At 44.3% G+C, this 24608-nt stretch overlaps 1 protein-coding gene across 1 annotated transcript; it reads left to right on the top strand.

Annotated features, from left to right (window-relative positions):
- Positions 1-2136: 2136 nt before the first annotated feature.
- LOC123411254 (chaperone protein dnaJ 11, chloroplastic-like) lies at positions 2137-3030 on the top strand. Its single transcript, XM_045104188.1, has one exon. The coding sequence runs from the start codon at positions 2428-2430 to the stop codon at positions 2761-2763; it is 336 nt and encodes a 111-aa protein (XP_044960123.1). The 5' UTR covers positions 2137-2427; the 3' UTR covers positions 2764-3030.
- The last annotated feature ends 21578 nt before the right edge of the window (positions 3031-24608 follow it).

Genomic DNA, 24608 nt, shown 5'->3' with positions numbered 1-24608 from the left:
CTTGAGCATGAATACATGGGGACTTAAAATCTACTAACATCACAACACGACCAACGGTGCATGAGTTCAACGGCCATGCCCTTGAGAGGGAAACGACGTAAACCGTCATATTGCCGCGTCCAACGGAATGAACAAAGGTTTTCACCTCGAACTATAATAGGGAAAGTGAAATTGCGATAACATCATCAAGAATCAGCGCTCACACGCAGAGCTTTCATCTAGTTGTTTCCCCATGCCACGAAGGAACAACAAAGTCAGCCAACGTGATGAAGCCGAGACCTCCAAAATTACATCTAGGCCCGTCCCTTGCAAGACAAACACGGCGCCAAGGTCACCCACCGTCGCATCTCTCCCCGCCCACATGACTGAGAGGCACAACCACCACCGCCATCCAAGGCCGCCGCCCGGGCATCCCACTCCAAATTTCTCATTGACGCCAAAACATGCAAACGCCGCCGACCAGAGTGGAGGTATCAGATACACCCCCACCGATCCTCAAGTCCCAAAACTCCCAATGAATGAAGGACGTATCAAAAAGTTCATCTTACGGGTACCAAGACTGATGGGTATGAGAGTTCAAAAAATAAGACTGATGGGTCTAACCTATGGAAGTCATGTCGTCCATGAGCTCAATCTATACCTAATAATAATAAAGCGGCTATTGCTTTCGTCGGAAAACTCATCGCGGTATTTTTATAAAAAATCCCCTTAATTTTTGTTATTCAACCCGCGCTCCATCATTTATCTGCAACGCAAAAGAAAAAAACAATTCGCTGCAAAAATTATATCCGTACGCATTGCCTCCTCCTGTCGATCCTGGGCCACCCTGGCCTGTGCCCAGTCCGCCGCCACACCACTCGCCGCCGCGGCCGACCTCAACCGCCACCCCTGTCGATCTCAACCCACCCGCCTCCGCGACCGTACCTCTCCCCGCTCACTGCCCCCGTTGCGGCGCTCGAGAGTATCGCGTCGACCCTGGTCCACCCTGTCCTGTGCCCAGGCCGCTGCCACACCACTCGCCGCCGTGGCCGACCTCAACCACCACTGTTGTCGATCTCAACCCACCCGCCTCCACGGCCGTACCTCTGCCCGCTTGCTGCCCCCGTTTCGGCGCTCGAGCACAGCTTCTGGATCAAATCAACGCGGCAACTACAGTGACTTGGGATGATGCGTCTGCTCGATGCAGAACGGCGGCAACGCGACGGAGCGAAGTACTTGCAGGTGGAGGCGGTCCTCTATGGCTCACACGGGGAACTCCGAGGTTATGGCGCGGCAACGGCGACTCCTTATGGCCAGATAGAGGCGCCTAACCCTTGCTCCCCTCATCGTATCCCCTCCTCCGGCAGGAACTCATCATTTGGTGAGATCCCCTCCCCATGCCTCCAACCATGTGCCAAGCACCGGCAAGAAATTTTGTTTTGTGGGGATTTGTTTGCTGATGAATGAATGTATTGAATGTAAGATTGTATTGTTGTAGAGACAGAGAATGGAACACCACCTTCAGTTTGTCATCTGATCCCACATTCTCTACCCCATGAGTGAAATAAAATAACAGTACATTGATCAATTCACGTAGCCTCTATGTTTTGCTTTACTTGTCCCGCTCAATTTCTCAGCATGGTGGAATTAACAATGGACGGGTTGATTTCTCAACAAAATAGGATAGGACTGACTACATTAGTTAGTTAGCTTATTATTTTAATAAATCAAAATGATTATAAAAAGATTAAAAGCGTGTTGTATTTTTTTCTCCCGTTGCAACGCATGGGCCCTTTTGCTAGTATAAACTTAAGTAAAAATTAACTAAATTCAATAGTATTACCTTTCTATCAAAATATAACACGAAATATAAGACCTTTTTGCTGTTCAATTTGAACTGCAAAACTTCTTATATTTGATATGGATGGGGTAACTATGAAGAAAGAAATTACACTCTTTTTTTTTTGGATAACAAAGAAATTACACTCTTGAGCGGGAAGCTGACGACTTTACCACATCGTTGCTTGATGTGGATCAGATCAATAAAAGATCGAAATGTCGTGACCTGGCAAGCTAGACTGCTAGAGTGATGATGTCGTTCTAGAAGGCAGATGCAGCGAGGGCCCACACCGACGGCGCCTCAGAACCGGCCGACCCATGGTGCGACACCAACGGAAAACCATTCCCGCCCTCCTTCCTTCTACTCCGACAGTCGACAGTGACGTCCCATCCCCAACCTAAATAGCAAGTGATCGATGTCATGTCCCCACCTCTCCACCACCTTACATCCAAACCTATCTCGAATCGCTGGCATGCAAGAACCCTTCATAATCACAAGCTTCAGCTCCCCGCCCTCGCGCACACCCAGCCGAAGTGTTCAACTCCCAGCCCACTCGACCCCCCAACCCCCAACTCGACCACGACCAAGCCGAAGGTCTACTCTAGCCAATGGCGGGAGCAGCGCCTGTGGCGCCGCCGATGGTATCCGCGGCGAGGCCGGCGGCGGGGTCGCTGTACGAGGCGCTGCGCGTGGGGCGCTCGGCGACACAGGTGGAGATCAGGACCGCGTACCGCTCCATGGCCAAGCGCCTCCACCCCGACGTCGCCTCCTGCGGCCACGGGTACGGAGGGCCCGAGGCGTTCCTGGAGATCCGGAGGGCGTACGAGACGCTGTCTGACCCGGCGGCCAGGGCGCGATACGACAGCTCGCTCGGGGTGTTCCGCGGCGGCGGCGGCGGCGGCGTGATGCGGGTGCGGAGGTGGGAGACGGACCAGTGCTGGTGATCCATCCACCAAGCCATGATGTCCCAACTCCCATGAACGTGGATGAGCTGCAACGGCCTGCGTAGGTGCAGTTTTTTTTAAGTCGTTCTCGGCGCAGTTAGTGCTAGGTTAGTGGAAAGGTTGTGGTGTGGGCCCAGTCATCTGTCCCTCTATGTAGCTGGCCCCACTTGTTAGTCTTTTTTGCGGGGCCATTTTTTGGTTCGGTGGTGTAGCTTTTGTAAACATATATATTCAAGCTTGCTACTCTTCAGCTGTTTTTCGCCTAAATTTTTAGTTTCAGGTGTTTGAGAGTGAGTAAAATGCATTATATCATTGGACTTATCGTATACGCTCACTTTGATCACTCTACTCAAAAATATGATCACTATATACGTGTTGAGGTGGTTATACGGTCGCTAGTAGATCGTATAGCTCCGTATTTCATCTATTTGACCAGTTAAACAATCTCGTTAGCTCACTTTCTCTCTTTGCTTATGTGGGTTCTACTTGTAAGTGGGTGAAAGAAATAAGCATAGCGAAAATAAAATTATGCGCAAGCGGACAATCAAACCCTACTCGTTTAGCTTATGTGTCCTCAGGCTAACCAGCCGCACAGGACGCGCATCGGGTTTAGCTAGTTGATGATGAATAGTGAACTAAGTACCACGGCTAAGCGTGTCATGGATGCGTGGATCCGTCGTGCAGCGATGCAGCTAGTAGCTGCTACTTGATGAGATTCAATTTGACCAAATAGGGCAGGCATTCACAAGTCACTAGTGCAGGCAATGATCCTGATTCGTAAGGACCTTTGGTGCCGGTTCTGCAACCGGTATTAAAGGGTGGGGACTAAAACCCTCCTAGTGCTGGTTCATCATGAACCGGAACTAAATGTCCACCACGTGGCACGAGCCTATGTCGGGGAGCTCGGGGCCTTTAGTCCCGGTTATTTACACCAACCGGGACTAAAAGATTTAGGAGTTTTGGGTTTATGGTTTATTTTTTCTTTTAATTTTATGTTTTCCATTTAATTATTTTTCACTTCAAACATATTTTACGCTACTACATATTGTACATGTTATGCATATATAAAAATAGAATTTCTTGTAGAACAGATCATATATATATCATCGAATTTCTCGCACAACCATTCACACATACATATATATATGTATATGTATACACACACACACACACACACACACATATATGAATTTCTACTACAATTTGCAGATCATTACATGGAGGCATTACAACTTGTAATGATATTTTTCTTTGGGATCTATGACCCGGTCGAGCAAAAATCCCGCTTATTTCATCTTGAATTGCTCGTACGCGATCCGTTGGTAGGAGTTGATCCCGCGTGTCTTGCATCTTTATTAAAAAAGAAGATCAATATGAATATATTAATTGTGTGTGTGTATATATATATATATATATATAAGATCATGATAAAAAGAATTGTGAATAGTGTTTTCGCAAACGTACCCAAAGTTGTCTATCATTTTGGACCTTTGAGACGTCATCATGCGAATGTTGTCACAAACGTAGTATGCACATAAATTATTCCTCGGTGCCCGCATGAGGCACTTTACCATAATTGAATTCAATCAGGTAATAATTAATCAAGCATGATAATGGTATTGAAACTAAAATTAAAGAGATGGTAGCTAAGTAGTACTACTTAATTAATTACCCTGGGTCGCACACATTTCAGTTTTTGTTTTCATGGGCCTTCAACCTGTTTGATGAACTTTTCCCAAGCCCTACCCGTCGGCAAAGAAAATGAATAAAGGAGTTATTAATTAGTCGATATCAGGAAATGAACTAAAGAGGCCGACATATAGTTCGATAATGTTTGAAATTACCTATCGACCATCCCCCTCACGATTGTGTAGTCTCTATCGTCTTTAAATAGTGAGTCCAGTACTAGAACTTTTCCCTCGTCAACTTCAATGATTAGCAGGATCCAGTGAAAACTGCATGCGCACACGTTTGTATAATTAAGCGGGCATGTGCATATATAACTCATCAACTACACTTATTAAAATCTAGTAAGCAAAAAATGAATTTGTAGTACAAGACAGTGTCACTCACCCGAAGTTGTAAGGAAGTAGTATTTCTGGTTGGGTATTTAGTGCTGGGGATCGTAGTAATTTCAAAAAAATTCCTACGTCATGCAAGGATCTATCTATGGAGAAACCAACAATGAGAGAGGTTGTAGAGCATCTTCATACCTTTGAAGATCGCTAAACGGAAGCGTTGCTAGAACACGGTTGATGGAGTCGTACTCGCAGCGATTCAGATCGCGATGGATTCCGATCTATGCACCGAACGTTGGTGCCTTCGCGTTCAACACACGTGCGGCCCGGTGACGTCTCCAACGCCTTGATCCAGCAAGGAGGGAGGAGAGGTTGATGGAGAGCTCCGGCAGGACGACGGCGTGGTGACGGTGGAGCTGCGTGGTAACTCCGACACGGCTTCGCCAAGCACTACGGAGGACGAGGAGGAGGAGGTGTAGGGTTGCGCCGAGAGAGAGAGAATTCTTGTGAAATCAGCCCCAAACCCTCCATTATTTATAGGAGGAGAGGGAGGAGGGTGCCAACCCTTAGGGTTTCCCACCCTAAGGGGTGCGGCAGCCCATCTAGGGCAAGGTGCGGCGACCAAGGGTGGAGAGGTGGTGGCGCCCTAGTGTGGGCTTGCCCACCACGCCTAGGGTTAGCCCACAACCCTCTCTCTTGCGCCATGGGCTGTTGGCGGTGGCGCACCAGTCCACATATGGGGTGGTTCACATCCACCTTTTGGCCCAAATACCCTTTCGTGGCTGTACGCCCTTCCCGGTGGGCCCCGGAACCCTTCCGGTGGTCCCGGTACATTACCGGTGTCGTCCGAAACAATTTCGATGACCAAATCCTCACTTCCTATATATAATTCTTTACCTATGGACCATTCCGGAACTCCTCGTGACGTCTGGGATCTCATCTAGGACTCCGAACAACCTTCAGTTACCACGTACACTATTCCCTTATAACCCTAGCGTCATCGAACCTTAAGTGTGTAGACCCTACGGGTTCGGGAACCATGCAGACATGACTGAGACACCTCTCCGGACAATAACCAACAACGGGGTATGGATGTCAATGTTGGTTCCCACATGTTCCACGATGATCTCATCGGATGAACCACGATGTCGGGGATTCGATTCCCTTTGTCTATCGGTATGATACTTGCCCGAGATTCAATCGTCGGTATCCCTATACCTTGTTCAATCTCGTTACCGGCAAGTCTCTTTACTCATTTCGTAACACATCATCCCGTGACTAACTCTTTAGTCACATTGACCTCATTATGATGATGGGTTACCGAGTGGGCCCAGAGATACCTCTCCGTTACACGGAGTGAAAAATCCCAGTCTCGATTCGTACAACCCAACAAACACTTTCGGAGATACCAGTAGTGCACCTTTATAATCACCCATTTACGTTATGACGTTTGATACACCCAAAGCACTCCTACGGTATCCGGGAGTTCAACAATCTCATGGTCTAAGGAAATGATACTTGACATTAGAAAAGCTTTAGCAGACGAACAACACAATCTAGTGTTATGGTTAGGATTGGGTCTTATCCATCACATCATTCCCCAATGATGTGATCTCATTATCAATGACATCCAATGTCCATGATCAGGAAACCATGATCATCTATTGATCAACGAGCTAGCCAACTAGAGGCTCACTAGGGACACATTGTGATCTATATATTGACATATGTATTACAGTTTCCGGTTAATACAATTATAGCATGAATAATAGACAATTATCATGAACTAGGAAATATAATAATAACCACTTTATTATTGCCTCTAGGGCATATTTCCAACAGTCTCCCAATTGCACTAGAGTCAATAATCTAGTTACATTGTGATGAATCGAACTCCCATAGAGTTCTGGTGCTGATCATGTTTCGCTCGTGGAAGAGGTTTAGTTAACGGATCTGCGACATTCAGATCTGTATGTACTTTACAAATATCTACATCTCCATCCTTGATGTATCCACGAATGGAGTTGAAGCGGCGCTTGATGTGGTTGGTCTTCTTGTGAAACCTGGGCTCCTTTGCAACAGCAATAGCTCCAGTGTTGTCACATAACAGAGTCATCGGGCCTGACGCACTTGGAATAACTCCTACGTCGGTGATGAATTCCTTCATCCAGACTCCTTCATGTGCTGCTTCCGAAGCACCTATGTACTCCGCTTCACATGTAGATGCCACCACGACGCTTTGCTTGCAACAGCACCAGCTAACTGTCCCATTATTCAAACACGTATCCGGTTTGTGACTTCGAGTCATCTGGATCTGTGTCGAAGTTGGCATCGATGTAACCCTTTACGATGAGCTCTTCAGCACCTCCATATACGAGAAACATTTCTTTAGTCATTTTCAGGTACTTTCGTATATTCTTGACTGCAGTCCAATGATCCACTCCTGGATCACTTCGGTACCTCCCTACCAAACTTATGGCAAGGTTCACATCAGGTCTGGTACACAACATGGCATACATGATAGAGCCTATGGTTGAAGCATAGGGGACGGTACTCATCTTTTCTCTATCTTCCGTCGTGGTCGGGCATTGAGTCGTACTCAACCTCACACCTTGTAATACACGCGAGAACCCCTTCTTAGCCTTATCCATATTGAACTTCTTCAATATCTTGTCAAGGTATGTGCTTTGTGAAAGACCTATGAGGCGTCTCGATCTATCCCTATAGATCTTGATGCCTAATATGTAAGTAGCTTCTCCAAGGTCCTCATTGAAAAACTCTTATTCAAATATGCCTTGATGCTTTCCAATAGTTCTATATCATTACCCATCAACAATATGTCATCCACATATAAAATGCGAAATGCTACAGAGCTCCCACTCACTTTCTTGTAAATACATGCTTCTCCATAAGTCTGTACAAACCCAAACGCTTTGATCACCTCATCAAAGCGAATGTTCCAACTCCGAGATGCTTGCACCAGCCCATAGATGGAGCGCTCGAGCTTGCATACCTTGTTAGCATTGCTAGGATCAACAACATCTTCCGACTGTATCATATACAATTCTTCTTTAAGAAAGTCGTTCATGAATGCCGTTTTGACGCCCATTTGCCAGATTTCATAATCATAAAATGCGGCAATTGCTAACATGATTCGAACCGACTTCAGCATCGCTACGGGTGAGAAGGTCTCATCGCAGTCAATCCATTAAACTTGTCGATAACCCTTAGCGACAAGTCGAGCCTTACAGATGGTCACATTACCATCCGCGTCAGTCTTTTTCTTAAAGATCCATTTATTTTCTATGGCTCGTCGATCATCGGGCAAGTCCACCTAAGTCCATACTTTGTTCTCATACATGGATCATATCTCGAATTTCATGGCCTCAAGCCATTTGTTGGAATCCGGGCCCGCCATCGCTTATTCATAGTTTGAAGGTTCACTGTTGTCCAAAAACATGATTTCCATGACAGGGTTGTCGTACCACTCTGATGCGGAACGTACCCTTGTCGACCTTCGAGGTTCAATAGCAACTTGATCTGAAGTATCATGATCATCATCATTAACTTCTTCTCTAGCCGGAGCAGGCGCCTCAGAAACATTTTCTTGCGCTGCGCTACTCTCTGGTTCGAGAGGAGGTACAATTACCTCATCAAGTTTTATTTTCCTCCCACTTACTTCATTCGAGAGAAACTCTTTCTCTAGAAAGGATCCGTTCTTGGCAACAAAGATCTTGCCTTCGGATCTAAGATAGAAGGTGTACCCAATAGTTTCCTTAGGGTATCCTATGAAGACGCATTTTTTCGCTTTGGGTTCGAGCTTCTCTGGTTGAAGTTTCTTCACATAAGCATCGCAACCCCAAACTTTGAGAAACGACAGCTTAGGTTTCTTGCCAAACCATAATTCATACGGTGTCGTCTCAACGGATTTAGACGGTGCCCTATTTAAAGTGAATGTGGCAGTTCCAATGCATATCCCCAAATTGATAGCGGTAAATCGGTAAGAGACATCATAGATCGCACCATGTCCAATAAAGTGTGATTACGATGTTCATACACACCTTACACTGCGGTGCGCCATGCGGCGTGAGTTGTGCAACTATTCCACATTTCCTTAGGTGTGTGCCAAACTCGTGACTTAAATATTCTCCTCCACGATCAGATCGTAGAAACTTTATTTTCTTGTCACGTTGATTCTCCACCTCACTGAAAAGGTTTCAGACTTGTGCTTCATTAAGTAGACATACCCATATCTACTCAAATCGTTAGTGAGGGTGATAACATAACGATAAACACCATGAGCTTCAACGCTAATTGGACCGCATACATAGGTATGTATTATTTCTAATAAGTTGGTTGCTCGCTCCATTCTTCCGGAGAACGGAGTCATGGTCATCTTTCCCATGACGCACGGTTCGCATGTGTCAAATGATTAAAAATCAGGAGACTCCAAAGCGACACCTCGATATGACCAAGGCGACATTGCCACAAGTATGTGGGACTATCATTATCAACCTTACATCTTTTGGTACTCACACTATGAATATGTGTAACATCACGATCGAGATTCATCAGGAATAAACCATTGACCAGCGGGGCATGACCATAAAACATACAATGAGATTATTAATAAAACAACCATTATTCTCAGATTTAAATGAGTAGCCATCTTGCATCAAGCGAGATCCCGATGCAATGTTCATGCTCAAAGCTGGTACTAAATAAAAATTATTAAGGTTTAAAACTAATCTCGAAGGTAGATGTAGAGGTAGTGTGCTCACGACGATCACATCGACCTTGGAACCATTCCTGACGCGCATCGTCACCTCGTCCTTAGCCAACCTACGCTTGTTCCGCAGTTCGTGCTTAGAGTTGCAAATGTGAGCAACAACACGTGTATCAAATACCCAGGAGCTACTACGAGCGCTGGTAAGGTACACATCAATAACAAGTATATAACATATACCTTTGACGTTGTCGGCCTTCTTGTCCGCTAAGTACTTAGGGCAATTCCGCTTCCAGTGACCGGTTCCCTTGCAGTAATAGCACTCAGTCTCAGGCTTGGGGTCCTTCCTTTGGCTTCTTCACGGCAACTGGTTTACCTGGCGTGGCAACTGCTTTGTCGTCTTTCTTGAAGCTTTTCTTACCCTGCCCTTCTTGAAACTGGTGGTCTTATTGACCATCAACACTTGATGCTCTTTCTTGATTTCTACGTCCGCAGATTTCAGCATTGAATACAACTCGGGAATAGTCTTTTCCATCTGTCGTGGTTTTGTAACGGCAGATGTCCTCGTGAAAGGACTTAGTGATGGAGCCATCACACCTTGGTGGCGACTCAAAGGGGTTGAGCGGAAGCGAGACTCGGGTTTACCCAGGTTCGGCCCCTCCGATGGAGGTAAAAACCTACGTCCTGCTTTGTGTATTTTGATGGTGGGATCGATTACAAGGAGGGCGTAATTCGCGTGACCTAGCTCTCGACAGATTTTTACCTAACCTATCTGCCCTAGGGACTCGCCTTTATATATAGGTCGAGGTCCTAGGGTTTGCAAAAGTCCAGGCCACATTACAAATCGTGGCCTGCCGTATCTCTAAACCACCGTGTCTCCCAAGCTAGGAAACATCCACAACGACTTATCTTCTCCATAGATCTTGAACCGCCATCTAGGCTCATGGGCCCAGCCGACTCCCCGCTCAAGTTCTCCTTGCACCTCTCAGGTCCAAGGCCTTTGTTGATTATGAATATTGAATCGCCGTGCTCCTGACCCGGCCCAATAGGGTGGGTAATACCGGGGGTAATATCCCCAACATTAGGCCCCAGATTGACTTGAATTTATTCACGCCAATAAACTTTCATACATGTCCACGGCGACTCACACATGATCTCTTGACCTTTCTCCTTCAACAAGTGACAAGCCGCCAGTCTTCATGATTCGCCTGAATCGCCAGGTCTTTATGGGTGATGTCATCTTCTCCACTAGTCCAGGGATCTCGATGACGTCATGTCCAATGGATCTTTTGTCTTATCCTGTCATCCCGAGAATCTAGGCGTCATCATTTTTGATTTTCAATGCACCTCCTTGACTCCGGCGCCCAGCATTTCAATTCTTGCCCTAGGCCTTTAAATCGCCGCAGGGAGGAAAGGGGTATCCTCACCTACCTCTATTCCATCACCCCACCGCATCTTCTTCCTCGAGCTTGCGCCACGAACGTCGCGCCGTCAGCGAACCTCCGCTTCGGACCGACTGTTTCCCGGACTGATTTGTGCGTGGTCTTGATGCAAACTTCCGCGGCCTGCTTTCGTCACCGCCTCCACTCAAAAGTTAACTTTTTTCTCCTCTAGTAGATCCAAATCTCGAACTCCCCTAGTTCTTAGGGCGGCATCGGAGCTTCTTGAGCATTTGCGCGTCGCGCCATCGATCCGTATTGGCACCATTTTTAGATCTCTCACTCTAGCAAAGAACTGCGGTAGTCCATCAACACTCCTTGGTAGATCTGTTGTTCCCCCCATTTTGTAGGTCCTTACGACCCGCCAATCCTTCTTATGCAGATCTCCATCCCCATCCTTTAAGCTTGCAGTTATGGGTTCCATCTCCAAGTGCAACTGGTTACCAACAGAAATTGATGATGCCTACCTTGCGAACTTCGTGAAAGTGGGCAATCTTGCACCGAAAGAAACGATCAGCTAGCGAACCGCCCTAGGAGAGCAACACCCCCAACCCGCCGAAGGGGAGGAAGTCGTTTTTGCTGATCACCTCGAGCGAGGCTTTACACCACCCGGCTCAAAGTTCTTCAGGGATGCCCTGCATTTCTTCAACCTCCATCCCCAAGACTTAGGTCCAAACTCGATCAACAACCTTTGCCAGTTCCAAGTGTTCTACAAGGCGTATCTGCAGATAGAGCCTACTGTACTTTTGTTCAGGAAGTTCTTTTATTTGAACTGCCAAACGGAGTTTGCCAACGGGCCCTGCTGATACGTCTCCGTCGTATCTATAACTTTTGATTGTTTCATGCCAATATTCTACAACTTTCATATACTTTTGGCAACTTTTTATACTATTTTTGGGACTACCATATTGATCCAGTGCCCAGTGCCAGTTCCTGTTTGTTGCATGTTTTTTGTTTCGTAGATTATCCATACCAAAATAAGTCCAAACGCAATAAAAAACCTACAGTTTTATTTGGAATATTTATGATTTTTGGGAAGAAGAATCAACGCGAAACGATGCCCGAGGGGGTCACAAGCCCCCTAGCCGCGACCTGGGGGTGGGGCCGCGCCTGGCAGGCTTGTGACCAATCCCTAAGTTAGTTGGGGCCCTTCTTTCGCCACAAAAGGGATAATATCTGGAAGAAAATCGTGTTAAAATTTCAGCCCAATCGGAGTTAAGAATCTCCGGGAATTTAAGAAACAGTGAAAGGCAGAATCTGGGAGCGCAGAAACAGAAGGACACTGAGAGAGAGATCCAATCTCGGAGGGGCTCTCGCCCCTCCGCCACCATGGAGACCATGGACCAGAGGGGAAACCCTTCTCCCATCTAGGGTGGAGGTCAAGGAAGAAGAAGAAGAAGGGGGGCTCTCTCCCCCTCTCTCCCGACGGTGCCGGAACGCCACCCGGGACATCATTGTGTGACGGCGATCTACACCAACACCTCCGTCATCTTCACCAACACCTCCATCACCTTCCCCCATCTATATTCAATGGTCCACTCTCCCGCAACCCGCTGTACCCTCTACTTGAACATGGTGCTTTATGCTTCATATTATTATCCAATGATGTGTTGCTATCCTATGATGTCTGAATAGATTTTCGTTGTCCTATCGGTGATTGATGAATTGCTATGATTGGTTTAATTTGCTTGTGGTTATGTTGCTGTCCTTTGGTGCCCATCATATGAGAGCGCACGTGGATCACACCATAGGGTTAGTAGTATGTTGATAGGACTATGTATTGGAGGGAAGGGTGACAGAAGCTTCAACCTAGCATAGAAATTGATGCATACGGGATTAAAGGGGGACCGATATATCTTATTGCTATGGTTGGGTTTTACCTTAATGAATGTTAGTAGTTGCGGATGCTTGCTAATAGTTCCAATCATAAGTGCATAGAATTCCAAGTAAGGGATGACATGCTAGCAGTGGCCTCTCCAACATAAAACTTGCTATCGGTCTAGTAACGTTGTCAATTGCTTAGGGACAATTCCACAACCCCTACCACCACTTTTCCACACTCATTAAACTAACATAATTCTAACCAGCCCCTAGTTTTATTTACGTGTTCTTTCTTTTCTTCCAAACCTATCCTATCACTCCTACAAAGTAATTCTCGTTTCATACTTGTTCTAGGTAAAGCGAACGTAAAGTGTGCGTAGAGTTGTATCGGTGGTCGATAGAACTTGAGGGAATATTTGTCCTACCTTTAGCTCCTTATTGGGTTCGACACTCTTACTTATCGAGGAAAGCTACAATTGATCCCCTATACTTGTGGGTTATCAAGACCTTTTTCTGGTGCCGTTGCCGGGGAGCAATAGCGTGGGGTGAATATTCTCGTGTGTGCTTGTTTGCTTTATCACTAAGTAGATTTATTTGCTATTCGAAGTTGTTCTCTATGTTTAGTTATGGATATGGAATACGAAATACCAAAGAAATAGGTGTACTTGCTACTCATGGAGATGGGGAACCTCCTAAAACCCTCGATGCTCGTTATGTGGAAAATATTATGCACTTCTTTAATAATCCTGAGAAAACCCCATTAAATTATATAATGGGATACATGTTGGATCAACATGAATACTTTTGAGATTATCGCTTGGCTCAAAAAGGGAAACTATTATGGGATCAAATTCATTTGTTGAAATGGTATGCTTGGGAGCTATGCTCGAGATATGATATTACTTGTTGCTCTAGGATGAAGGCTAACCACCTTCCCTTTTCTTGTAAATTTAATGCTACTGAAACCTCGGCTTCTTATGCTAATGGTATATATGATTACTATGATGTGGAACAAATAGAAGATTTTGTTGCTTTTATGGGTGCTTATGAAATTGAAGCTCTATTTAAAGGGTGTGATGATAATGATGATGCTGCTTACCGATATGAAAATTTGGTTATGCTTTGTTATTGTTATACTAATTATGAATATAATGCCAATATTTATTGATTTATGGAGAAATTCTATGCTGCCCAAGAAGAGACTAATATTTTGCAGGAAACTATGGAAGAAGAAAATGCTGAAACTCTGAGCTCATTAGATGAAAAAGATGACGAGGAGAGTGAAGAACAAAAGGAGGAAGAGCGGACTAGCTACCCGTGCCCACCTTTTAATGAGAGTAACTCTTCAACTCATACATTGTTTAATTTCCCTTCGTTCTTACCGAAGGATGAATGCTATGTTGATTGCTATGATCCCGTGGATTCGTTTGAAATATCCCTTTTTGATCAACTTGATGCTTGCTATGCTTGTGGCCATGATGCCAATATGAATGATGATTATGAAGATGAACTTGCTATAGTTCTTTATGTTAAACATGAAATTGTTGCTATCGCACGCACTTATGATAGTCCTATTATCTTTTTGAACTCTCCCAACTACACTATATCAGAGAAGTTTGCTCTTATTAGGGATTACATAGATGGGTTTCCTTCTACTATTACACATGATGATTTTGATGAATATAATATGCATGTGCTTGCTGCTCCTACTTGCAATTATTATGAGAGAGGAACTACATCTCCACCTCTTTATGTTTCCAATACGATAAAATTGCAAGAAACTGCTTATGCTATGTATTGGCCTTTACTTGATGTGCATGAATTGTTCTTTTATGACATGCCAATGCATAGGAAGAGAGTTAGACTTCATCACTGCATGATATATGTTACCTTGTGCTCACTACTAAATTACAAATCATTGTTAATTAAAATTGGCTTTGATATACATTGGGATCCGGGTGGATCCATTACTTGAGCACTTTATGCCTAGCTTAATGGCTTTAAAGAAAGCGTTGCCTGGGAGACAACCCGGAAGTTTTAGAGAGTCATTTATTTCTGTTGAGTGCTTTTATTTAGTTTTAAAACAAAAAATATAGAGGGGAACTTAAAACTTTTTCAAAAAGAGAAGCGATTGAAAGGTGATGCATTGCGGAAGTGAGGGTCGACCTTGAACACTTGTGTTCATGCTCATGGAAACAATGTAGAACTTTTCATGGAAGTTTCTCGCAAAAATAATTACCCCCTTGTAAAAATCCATTGTATTATAAAAATAATGTGCCAAGTAAAGCCTTTATGATTAGTTTGGGTGATAGTTGTTTGATCATGCTGAAAAAGACAGAAACTTTGCACTCACGAAATCATTTCTTATTTCTATACACAGAGAGATATTGAGTTGATTATTTTTGCTGCTGATTGATATGCAAATTTCCCTATTTTTCATAATTGTTCAGAATTTTTGGAGAATCAGAAGTATGGTATAAGTTCAGATTACTACAGACTTTTCTGTTTTTGACAGATTCTGTTTTCTTTGCATTGTTCTCTTATTTTGATGAATCTATGGGTAGTATCGGGGGGTATGAAGCATGGTGAAGTTGGATTACAGTAGATATAATGCTAATATGAATTTGGAATGAGTTCACAACAGTACTTAAAGTGGTGATTTTCTTTATTATACTAACGGATCTCAGGAAGGTTTTGTTGAGTTTTGTGTGATTGAAGTTTTCAAGTTTTGGGTGAGACCACGATGGATGAAGGAATAAGGAGAGGCAAGAGCCTAAGCTTGGGGATGCCCCGGAAGGCATCCCCTCTTTCGTCTACAATCTATCGGTAATTTTACTCGGAGCTATATTTTTATTCGTCACATGATATGTGCAAATGCTTGGAGCGTCTTTTGTGTTTATTTTTCCTTTTTATTTTGTGCGCCATGCTGGTATGAGATAGTCCTTGGTGGCTTTATAGAATGCTTCATGTGCTTCACTTATATCATTTGAAGTTTGGATTGCCTGTTTCCCTACACATAGAAAACCACCATTTGTAGAATGCTCTTTTGCTTCACTTATATTTGTTAGAGCGGGGACTATCTTTTGTAGAAAGAATTAAACTCTCAGGCTTCACTTATACCTATTTAGAGAGTTAACAAGAGTTGGTCATTGACATGGTTAGTCATAAAATCCTACATAAAACTTGTAGATCACTGAATATGATATGTTTGATTCCTTGCAATAGTTTTGCGACATGAAGATGTGATATTAGAGTCATGCTAGTGAGTAATTGTGTATTCGTAGAAATACTTGTGTTAAGGTTTGTGATTCCCATAGCATGCACGTATGGTGAACCGTTATGTGACGAAGTCGGAGCATGATTTATTTATTGATTATCATCCTTTGTGTGGAAGTCGGGATCGCGCTAGGCTTAACTCCTACCAACCCTTTCCCTAGGAGCATGCGTGTAGTACCTTGTTTCGATGACTAATAGACGTTTGGAATAAGTATGTGAGTTATTTATGACTAATGTTGAGTCCATGGATTATACGCACTCTCACCCTTCCACCATTGCTAGCCTCTCTAGTACCGCGCAACTTTCGCTGGTGCATTACACCCACCATATACCCTTCCTCAAAACAACCACCATACCTACCTATTATGGCATTTCCATAGCCATTCCGAGATATATTGCCATACAACTTCCATCGTTCCGTTTATTATGACATGCACCATCGTTGTCATATTGCTTTGCATGATCGTAAGATAGCTAGCAAGTTGTTTTCATGGCTTGTCCGTTTTTTGATGTCATTGCTATGCTAGATCATTGCACATCCCGGTACACTGCCGGAGGCATTCATATAGAGTCATATTTTGTTCTAAATATCGAGTTGTAAGTAAATAAAAGTGTGATGATCATCCTTATTAGAGCATTGTCCCATGTGAGGAAGTAATAAAAGAGGCCAATGAAGCCCAAATAAAAAAGAGTGGCCAAAGAAGCCCACCAAAAAAATGTGAGAAAAGAGAGAAGGGACAATTCTACTATACTTTACCACACTTGTGCTTCAAAGTAGCACCATGATCCTCATGATAGAGAGTCTCCTATGTTGCCACTTTCATATACTAGTGGGAAATTCTCATTATAGAACTTGGCTTGTATATTCCAATGAAGGGCTTCCTCAAATTGCCCTAGGTCTTTGTGAGCAAGCGAGTTGGATGCACACCCACTAGTTTCTTTTTGAGCTTTCATACACTTATAGCTCTTGTGCATCTGTTGCATGGCAATCCCTAATCACTCACATTGATATCTACTGATGGGCATCTCCATAGCCCGTTGATACGCCTAGTTGATGTGAGACTATCTCCTCCTTTTTGTCTTCTCCACAACCACCATATTCTCTTCCACCTATAGTGCTATTTCCATGGCTCACGCTCATGTATTGCCTGAAAGTTGAAAAAGTTTGAGAACACTAAAGTATGAAACAATTGCTTGGTTAAAACCGGGGTTGTGCATGATTTAAATACGTTGTGTCGGGAAGATGGTGCATAGCGAGACTATATGATTTTGTAGGGATAACTTTCTTTGGCCATGATATTTTGAGAAGACATGATTGCTTTGTTAGTATGCTTGAAATATTATTGTCTTTATGTCAAATGATAGACTATTGCTTCGAATCACTCATGTTTTAGTATTCATGCCATTATTAGATTATATGATCAAGATTATGCTAGGTAGCATTCCACATCAAAAATTATATTTTTTATCATTTACCTACTCGAGGACGAGCAGGAATTAAGCTTGGGGATGCTGATATGTCTCCGTCGTATCTATAATTTTTGATTGTTTCATGCCAATATTCTACAACTTTCATATACTTTTGGCAACTTTTTATACTATTTTTGGGACTAACATATTGATCCAGTGCCTAGTGCCAGTTCCTGTTTGTTGCATGTTTTTTGTTTCACAGATTATCCATACCAAACGAAGTCCAAACACAATAAAAAACCTACGGGCATTGTTTTTGGAATATTTATGATTTTTGGGAAGAAGAATCAACGCGAAACGATGCTCGAGGGGGTCACAAGCCCCCTAGCCGCGGCCTGGGGGTGGGGCCGCGCCTGGCAGTCTTGTGACCAATCCCTAAGGCGGTTGGGGCCCTTATTTTGCCTCAAGAAAGATAATATCCGGAATAAAATCGTGTTAAAATTTCAGCCCAATCGGAGTTACGGATCTCCGAGAATTTAAGAAACGGTGAAAGGCAGAATCTGGGAGCGCAGAAACAGAAGGACACTGAGAGAGAGATCCAATCTCGGAGGGGCTCTCGCCCCTCCGCCGCCATGGAGACCGTGGACCAGAGGGGAAACCCTCCTCCCATCTAGGAAGGAGGTCAAGGAAGAATAAGAAGAAGGGGGATCTCTCCCCCTCTCTCCCGGCGGTGCCGGAACGCCGCCTGGGACATCATCGTGTGACGGCGATCTACACCAACACCTTCGTCATCTTCACCAACACCTCCATCACCTTCCCCCATTTATATTCAGCGGTCCACTCTCCCGCAACCTGTTGTACCCTTTACCCGAACATGGTGCTTTATGCTTCATATTATTATCCAATGATGTGTTGCCATCCTATGATGTCTGAGTAGATTTTCGTTGTCCTATCGGTGATTGATGAATTGCTATGATTGGTTTAATTTGCTTGCGGTTATGTTGCTGTCCTTTGGTGCCCATCATATGAGCGCGCGCGTGGATCACACCATAGGGTTAGTAGTATGTTGATAGGACTATGTATTGGAGGGCAAGGGTGACAGAAGCTTTAGCCTAGCATAGAAATTGATGCATACGGGATTGAAGGGGTACCGATATATCTTATTGCTATGGTTGGGTTTTACCTTAATGAACGTTAGTAGTTGCAGATGCTTGCTAATAGTTCCAATCATAAGTGCATAGAATTCCAAGTAAGGGATGACATGCTAGCAGTGGCCTCTCCCACATAGAACATGCTATCGGTGTAGTAACGTAGTCAATTGCTTAGGGACAATTCCACAACTCCTACCACCACTTTTCCACACTCGTTAAACTAACATAATTCTAACCAGCCCCTAGTTTTTATTTACGTGTTCTTTCTTTTCTTGCAAACCTATCCTATCACTCCTACAAAGTACTTCTAGTTTCATACTTGTTCTAGGTAAAGCGAACGTAAAGTGTGCGTAGAGTTGTATCGGTGGTCGATAGAACTTGAGGGAATATTTGTCCTACCTTTAGCTCCTCGTTGGGTTCGACACTCTTACTTATCGAGAAAGGCTACAATTGATCCCCTATACTTGTGGGTTATCACCTTCCTAGAGTTTGGAGGACTTAATATCCATAGGAGACGAGAATGCGGGTTCCGAGCTACTGCACTGCCTAGTCACCCCAAGGGTTGGGCAAAAACTTGGTTTTACTGCCGTGACACTTCTCCATCCAATGAGAACCCCTTACCAGGCTTTAGGCAGGATTGTCTACCCATGGACTTCAAACTGCCTGAAAAGCTAATTGAGGAGGAAGAAGTTTCATTCTTCCCTATCTTTGCAAAGCTCACGGCCTTAACCGTCAATGGTCTTACTGGCATTGATCTGATCCGCTGTTGGGTGGAGTGGAGAATCATGCCCTTGAGCCGCTGGGATGGCTTAATGTGTGAGTTCAATGGCGACTTAAACCATCCACAATGCTTCTACAACGTAAGACTTGAAGAAGAAGACATTATCGAAATTGTGAAGAAGTTAAGTGGCGAGTCTGTTGAAAACTGCTCCAAGATTGGGTTAAAACCTTTCTGCGTTTCTAATCCGGCTCCAAAGGTAAAACATCCCAACTCGCCCTTCTAGTTTTAGCATACTCAGGCTTGTCTCTGATCCGGGCTTTAATTACGTCAATCAGAGGGGTTCGGCCTTCTGGAACCGAAGACCGAAAACTGTCATCAAGAAAGCACCGAACCCCCCCCCCCAAAGAAGAAGAAAACCAGGGGCAAGGCCTCCACAAAGGAGTCATCCGTTGTGGGCGAGTCTCGGATCGCCAAGGAACAATCAGAGGTAACCGCTCTTTGTCTTTATTATTTTAATCTAATTTGTACTCATGCTTTGCCGCTTCAATTTATAGGACGATGACATTGAGAGCCAAGATGAAGACGTCGAGGTAATTTCCATTTTTTCCGACTCAAACTCTTCTCCTCCCAAGCCAGCAAGGTGAATTTGTAGGAAAGTTCCCCTGTCTCACCCGGATGCTTATTTGGATCCCAGTTTCCTTTTGAAGAAGGCAAGTTTTACGCCCAAACGTCATACTCAAAGCCACTCTAGGGACCTCTTGTCCGGCTTGCCCGAGAAAATGGTTGGTCGTAAACGACTGAACAAGGTATCAACACTTCTTAAACGTCCTTTCTTCATGTGTAAATCATTCTCGCGATGTACTCAATCTTTAAATCCTACATCCAATAGGTTTCACCTCCTTCATCTGGCTACTCAGCTGCCTCAGCTCTTCCCCCATTGATCCGCCTTCAGGGGTAAGTCTTTCATTAACATGCTCTTTTGGGTGCCAATGTTTCTATTTTAACATTTTTACCATCGTTCCGCAGGGCTCAAGCGAAGAACAGGAAAACTCGCGAGTCATCATCTACTCCCAAGGCGGCTGAAATATTTGGAATGAGTACTTCCATCCCAGAAGCTCAACACGAGCCGGCTGAAACTCATGCCGAGGCCTTTGATGATTTCCTTGACATCCGAGACGAGCTTCCAAGTCCTCAGAAGGAGTTAACTGAAGACCTCAATCCGCCAAGTTCTCACAAGGTGGCTGAAGACGTGATACCTGACCCAGATCTAGTCGACGTCACTGGTACCAGTTTTTCCAAACCTGCATCGGCTGTTTTAACCAAGCATGTACCCAAAGATGCCCCAGTTTTTGCAGAGAAGGACATCACCAAACTGAAGCTTCCCAATTATGAGAAACTAGAGTTTGGTGAATTGTACTATGGTTTTATGAGCCGCCTGGAGACGAGCCATGAAATGGAAAAAAGCTTGGTTAACATGATGCAAAGAAAACATGACGTATGATACCTCTTAACCTTCTTGACATGTCCTCCCATTAGCCCTCCAAAGGGCGAGTCATCTGTGACGAACCGTGCTTTGCATAAACTTTTAACCTGTAGCCCCCAAGGGCTGGGCCATCTTTTTAAAGATGAACCAGATCTATTAGCATGTATTTGAAGAAAGCTTCAACCTGTAGCCCCCAAGGGCCGGGTCATCTTTTTAAAGATGAGCCGGGTCTTTAGTTTGTACTTGATGAAAAGCTTCAACCTGTAGCCCCCAAGGTGCGATGGGTCCATCACTAAGTCCTTTCACGAGGACACCTTCCATGACAAAACCATGACACCATCCCTTGCATGTTGTAATTCATCACAAAGCCTTTATATCTAGGTGGAAGCAACTGGAGGATTATGTCAATGACCGCATCATCCGGAAGTTTAACTCCTAGCTGAGTGAAGTGGTTGTGCAACCCAGACATTCTGAGTATGTGCTCATTGACAAAACTATTCTCCTCCATCTTACAGCTAAATAACTTGTCTGAGACTTCATATCTCTCGACCCGGGCATGAGTTTGAAAAACAAGTTTCAGCTCCTCGAACATCTCATATGCTCCGTGTTGCTCAAAATGCCTTTGGAGCCCCGGTTCTAAACTGTAAAGCATGCCGCACTGAATGTGAGAGTAGTCATCACTCCGTGACTGCCAGGCGTTCCTAGCATCCTGGTCTACCGCGGGAATGAGAGGATCACCTAGCGGTGCATTAAGGATATATGCCTTCTTGGAAGTAGTGAGGATGAGCTTTAGGTTACGATCCCAATCCAGATAGTTGCTCCCATCATCTTTCAGCTTGGTTTTCTCTAGGAACGTGTTGAAGTTGAATGAGACATTTGCGTTGGCCATTGGATCTACAATATTTGTAACGATGATTTTAGACTAAGTTCATGATAATTAAGTTCATCTAATCAAATTACTAATGAACTCCCATTTAGATTGACATCCCTCTAGTCATCCAAGTGTTACATGATCCACGTTGACTAGCCCGTGTCCAATCATCACGTGAGACGGACTAGTCATCGATGGTGAGCATCTCCATGCTGATCGTATCAACCATATGAATCATGTTTGACCTTTCGGTCGCCCATATTCGAGGCCATGTCTATACATGCTAGGCTCGTCGAGTCAACCTAAGTGTTTTGCGTGTGTAAACTAGTTTACATCTGTTGTATGCGAACGTTAGAATCTATCACACCCGATCATCACGTGGTGTTTCGAGACAACGATCCTTTGCAACGGTGCACACTTAGGGGAATACATATCTCAAAATTCTTAACGAGAGATCATCTTAACTTTGCTACCGTCATTCTAAGCAATAAGATGAAAAACATGATAAACATCACATGCAATCATATAGTGACATGATATGGCCAATATCATCTTGCTCCTTTGATCTCCATCTTTGGGGCACCATGATCATCATTGTCACCGGCATGACACCATGATCTCCTTCATCATGATTTCCATCATTGTGTCTTCGTGAAGTCGTCACGCCAACTATTACTTCTACTACTATAGTTAACCGTTAGCGATAAAGTAAAGTAATCAACATGGCGTTGCATCTCATACAATAAATTAAGACAACTCCTATGGCTCCTGCCAGTTGTCATACTCATCGACATGGAAATCCTGAATCCTATTACAAGAACATAATAAATCTCATACATCACATATGTAACATCAAATCCTTTTGGCTATATCACATCACATACCATACCCTGCAAAAACAAGTTAAACGTCCTCTAATTGTTGTTGTAAGTTTTATGTGGCTAGTTAGGGTTCCTAGAAAGAACGTTTCTTACCTACGTGACAACGACAACGTTGATATGCCAATGATATTTACCCTTCATAAGGACCCTCTTCATCGAATCTGATCCGTCTAAAGTGGGAGAGACAAACACCCGCTAGCCACCTGATGCACCAAGTGCATGTTAGTCGGTGGAACCAGTCTCATGTAAGCTTACATGTAAGGTCGGTCCGGAACGCTTCATCCCACGATGGTGACGAATCAAGATAAGACTAGTAATGGCAAGAAATTGAGAAAATCAGCGCCCACAACTTTTATGTTCTACTCGTGCATAGAATCGACGCATAGAACCTTGGCTCTGGTACCACTGTTGGGGATCGTAGTAATTTCAAAAAAATCCTACGTCATGCAAAGATCTATCTATGGAGAAACCAGCAACGAGAGAGGTTTGATACGTCTCCATCGTATCTACTTTTCCAAACTCTTTTGCCCTTGTTTTGGACTCTAATTTGCATGATTTGAATGGAACTAACATGGACTGTGCTTTTTCAGCAGAATTGCCATGGTGTTGTTTTTGTGCAGAAATGGAAGTTCTCGGAACGTCCTAAAAATTTACGGAGAATATTTCTGGAAAATATGAAAAATACCTGTGCAAATATCCACAGGAGGGGACGGGCCAGTGGGCCACAAGCTCTGTTGCCGCGCCCCCTGGTCGCGACAACCAAGCTTGTGGGGCCCACGTGGCTCTACCGCCCCTAAACTCAGCTCTATAAATTCCCTTTCGTCCCGAAAAAAAGCAAGAGAGAAGATTTCATCGCATTTGCGATACGGAGGCGCCGCCACATCCTGTTCTTCATCTGGAGGGCAGATCTGGAGTCCGTTTTGGGCTCCGGATCAAGGAGATCGTCGCCATCGTCATCAACCTTCTTCCCTCTCCAATTCCATGAAGCTCTTCATCGTTCGTGAGTAATCTATTCGTAGGCTCGTTGGGCGGTGATGAGTAGGATGAGATCTATCATGTAATCGAGTTAGTTTTGACGGGGATTGATCCCTAGTATCCACTATGTTCTCAGATTGATGTTGCTACTACTTTGCCATGCTTAATGCTTGTCACTAGGGCCCGAGTGCCATGATTTCAGATCTAAAATTATTATGTTGTCACCAATATATGTGTGTTTTAGATCCGATCTTGCAAGTTGTAGTTACCTACTATGTGTTATGACCCGGCAACCCCGGAGTGACAATAACCAGAACCACTCCCGGTGATGACCATAGTTTGAGGAGTTCATGTGTTCAGCAAGTGCTAATGCGTTGGTCCAGTTCTTTATTAAAAGGAGAACCTTAATATCCCGTAGTATCCATTTGGACCCCGCTGCCACGGGAGGGATGGACAATAGATGTCATGCAAGTTCTTTTCCCTAAGCACTTATGACGACACACGGAATGCATGCCTACATCACATCAACGAACGGGAGCTAGCCACATATCTCTCCGTGTTATAACTGTTGCATGATGAATGTCATCCAACGAATTGCCGACCCATTGCCTATGAGTTTGTCCCACTGCTGCTGTTACTTACTTTTCTCTGCTGCTGTTACTACTGTTGCTACTACTGTTACTTGCTGCTGTTACTACTGTTGCTACTGCTGTTACTTGTTACTGCTGCTACTTGCTACTGCTGTCACTACTGCTGTTCCTTGCCACTGCTGTTACTCGGTACATTGCTGCTACCTGCTACAATACTTTTCTGGCACCGTTGTCGGGAAAGAATATTCCCCGTCCATGGGAAACTTCTGGCGCCATTGATACAACCGTTAGGAATAATCTGCCGTCAACAGATCGTATCTGGCACCATTGCTATCATACTACTTTGGTGTTGATACCTTGCTTGCAGATACTAATCTTTCAGGTGTGGTTGAATTTGACACATTCAGCTGCTAATACTTGAGAATATTCTTTCACTTCCCGTCGCGCGAACCAACAAATTTGGGTTGAATACTCTACCCTCGA

This window comes from Hordeum vulgare, chromosome 7H (assembly GCF_904849725.1).
Source record: "Hordeum vulgare subsp. vulgare chromosome 7H, MorexV3_pseudomolecules_assembly, whole genome shotgun sequence".
Lineage (NCBI taxonomy): Eukaryota > Viridiplantae > Streptophyta > Magnoliopsida > Poales > Poaceae > Hordeum > Hordeum vulgare.
This window is presented reverse-complemented; position numbering and strand designations above follow the sequence as displayed.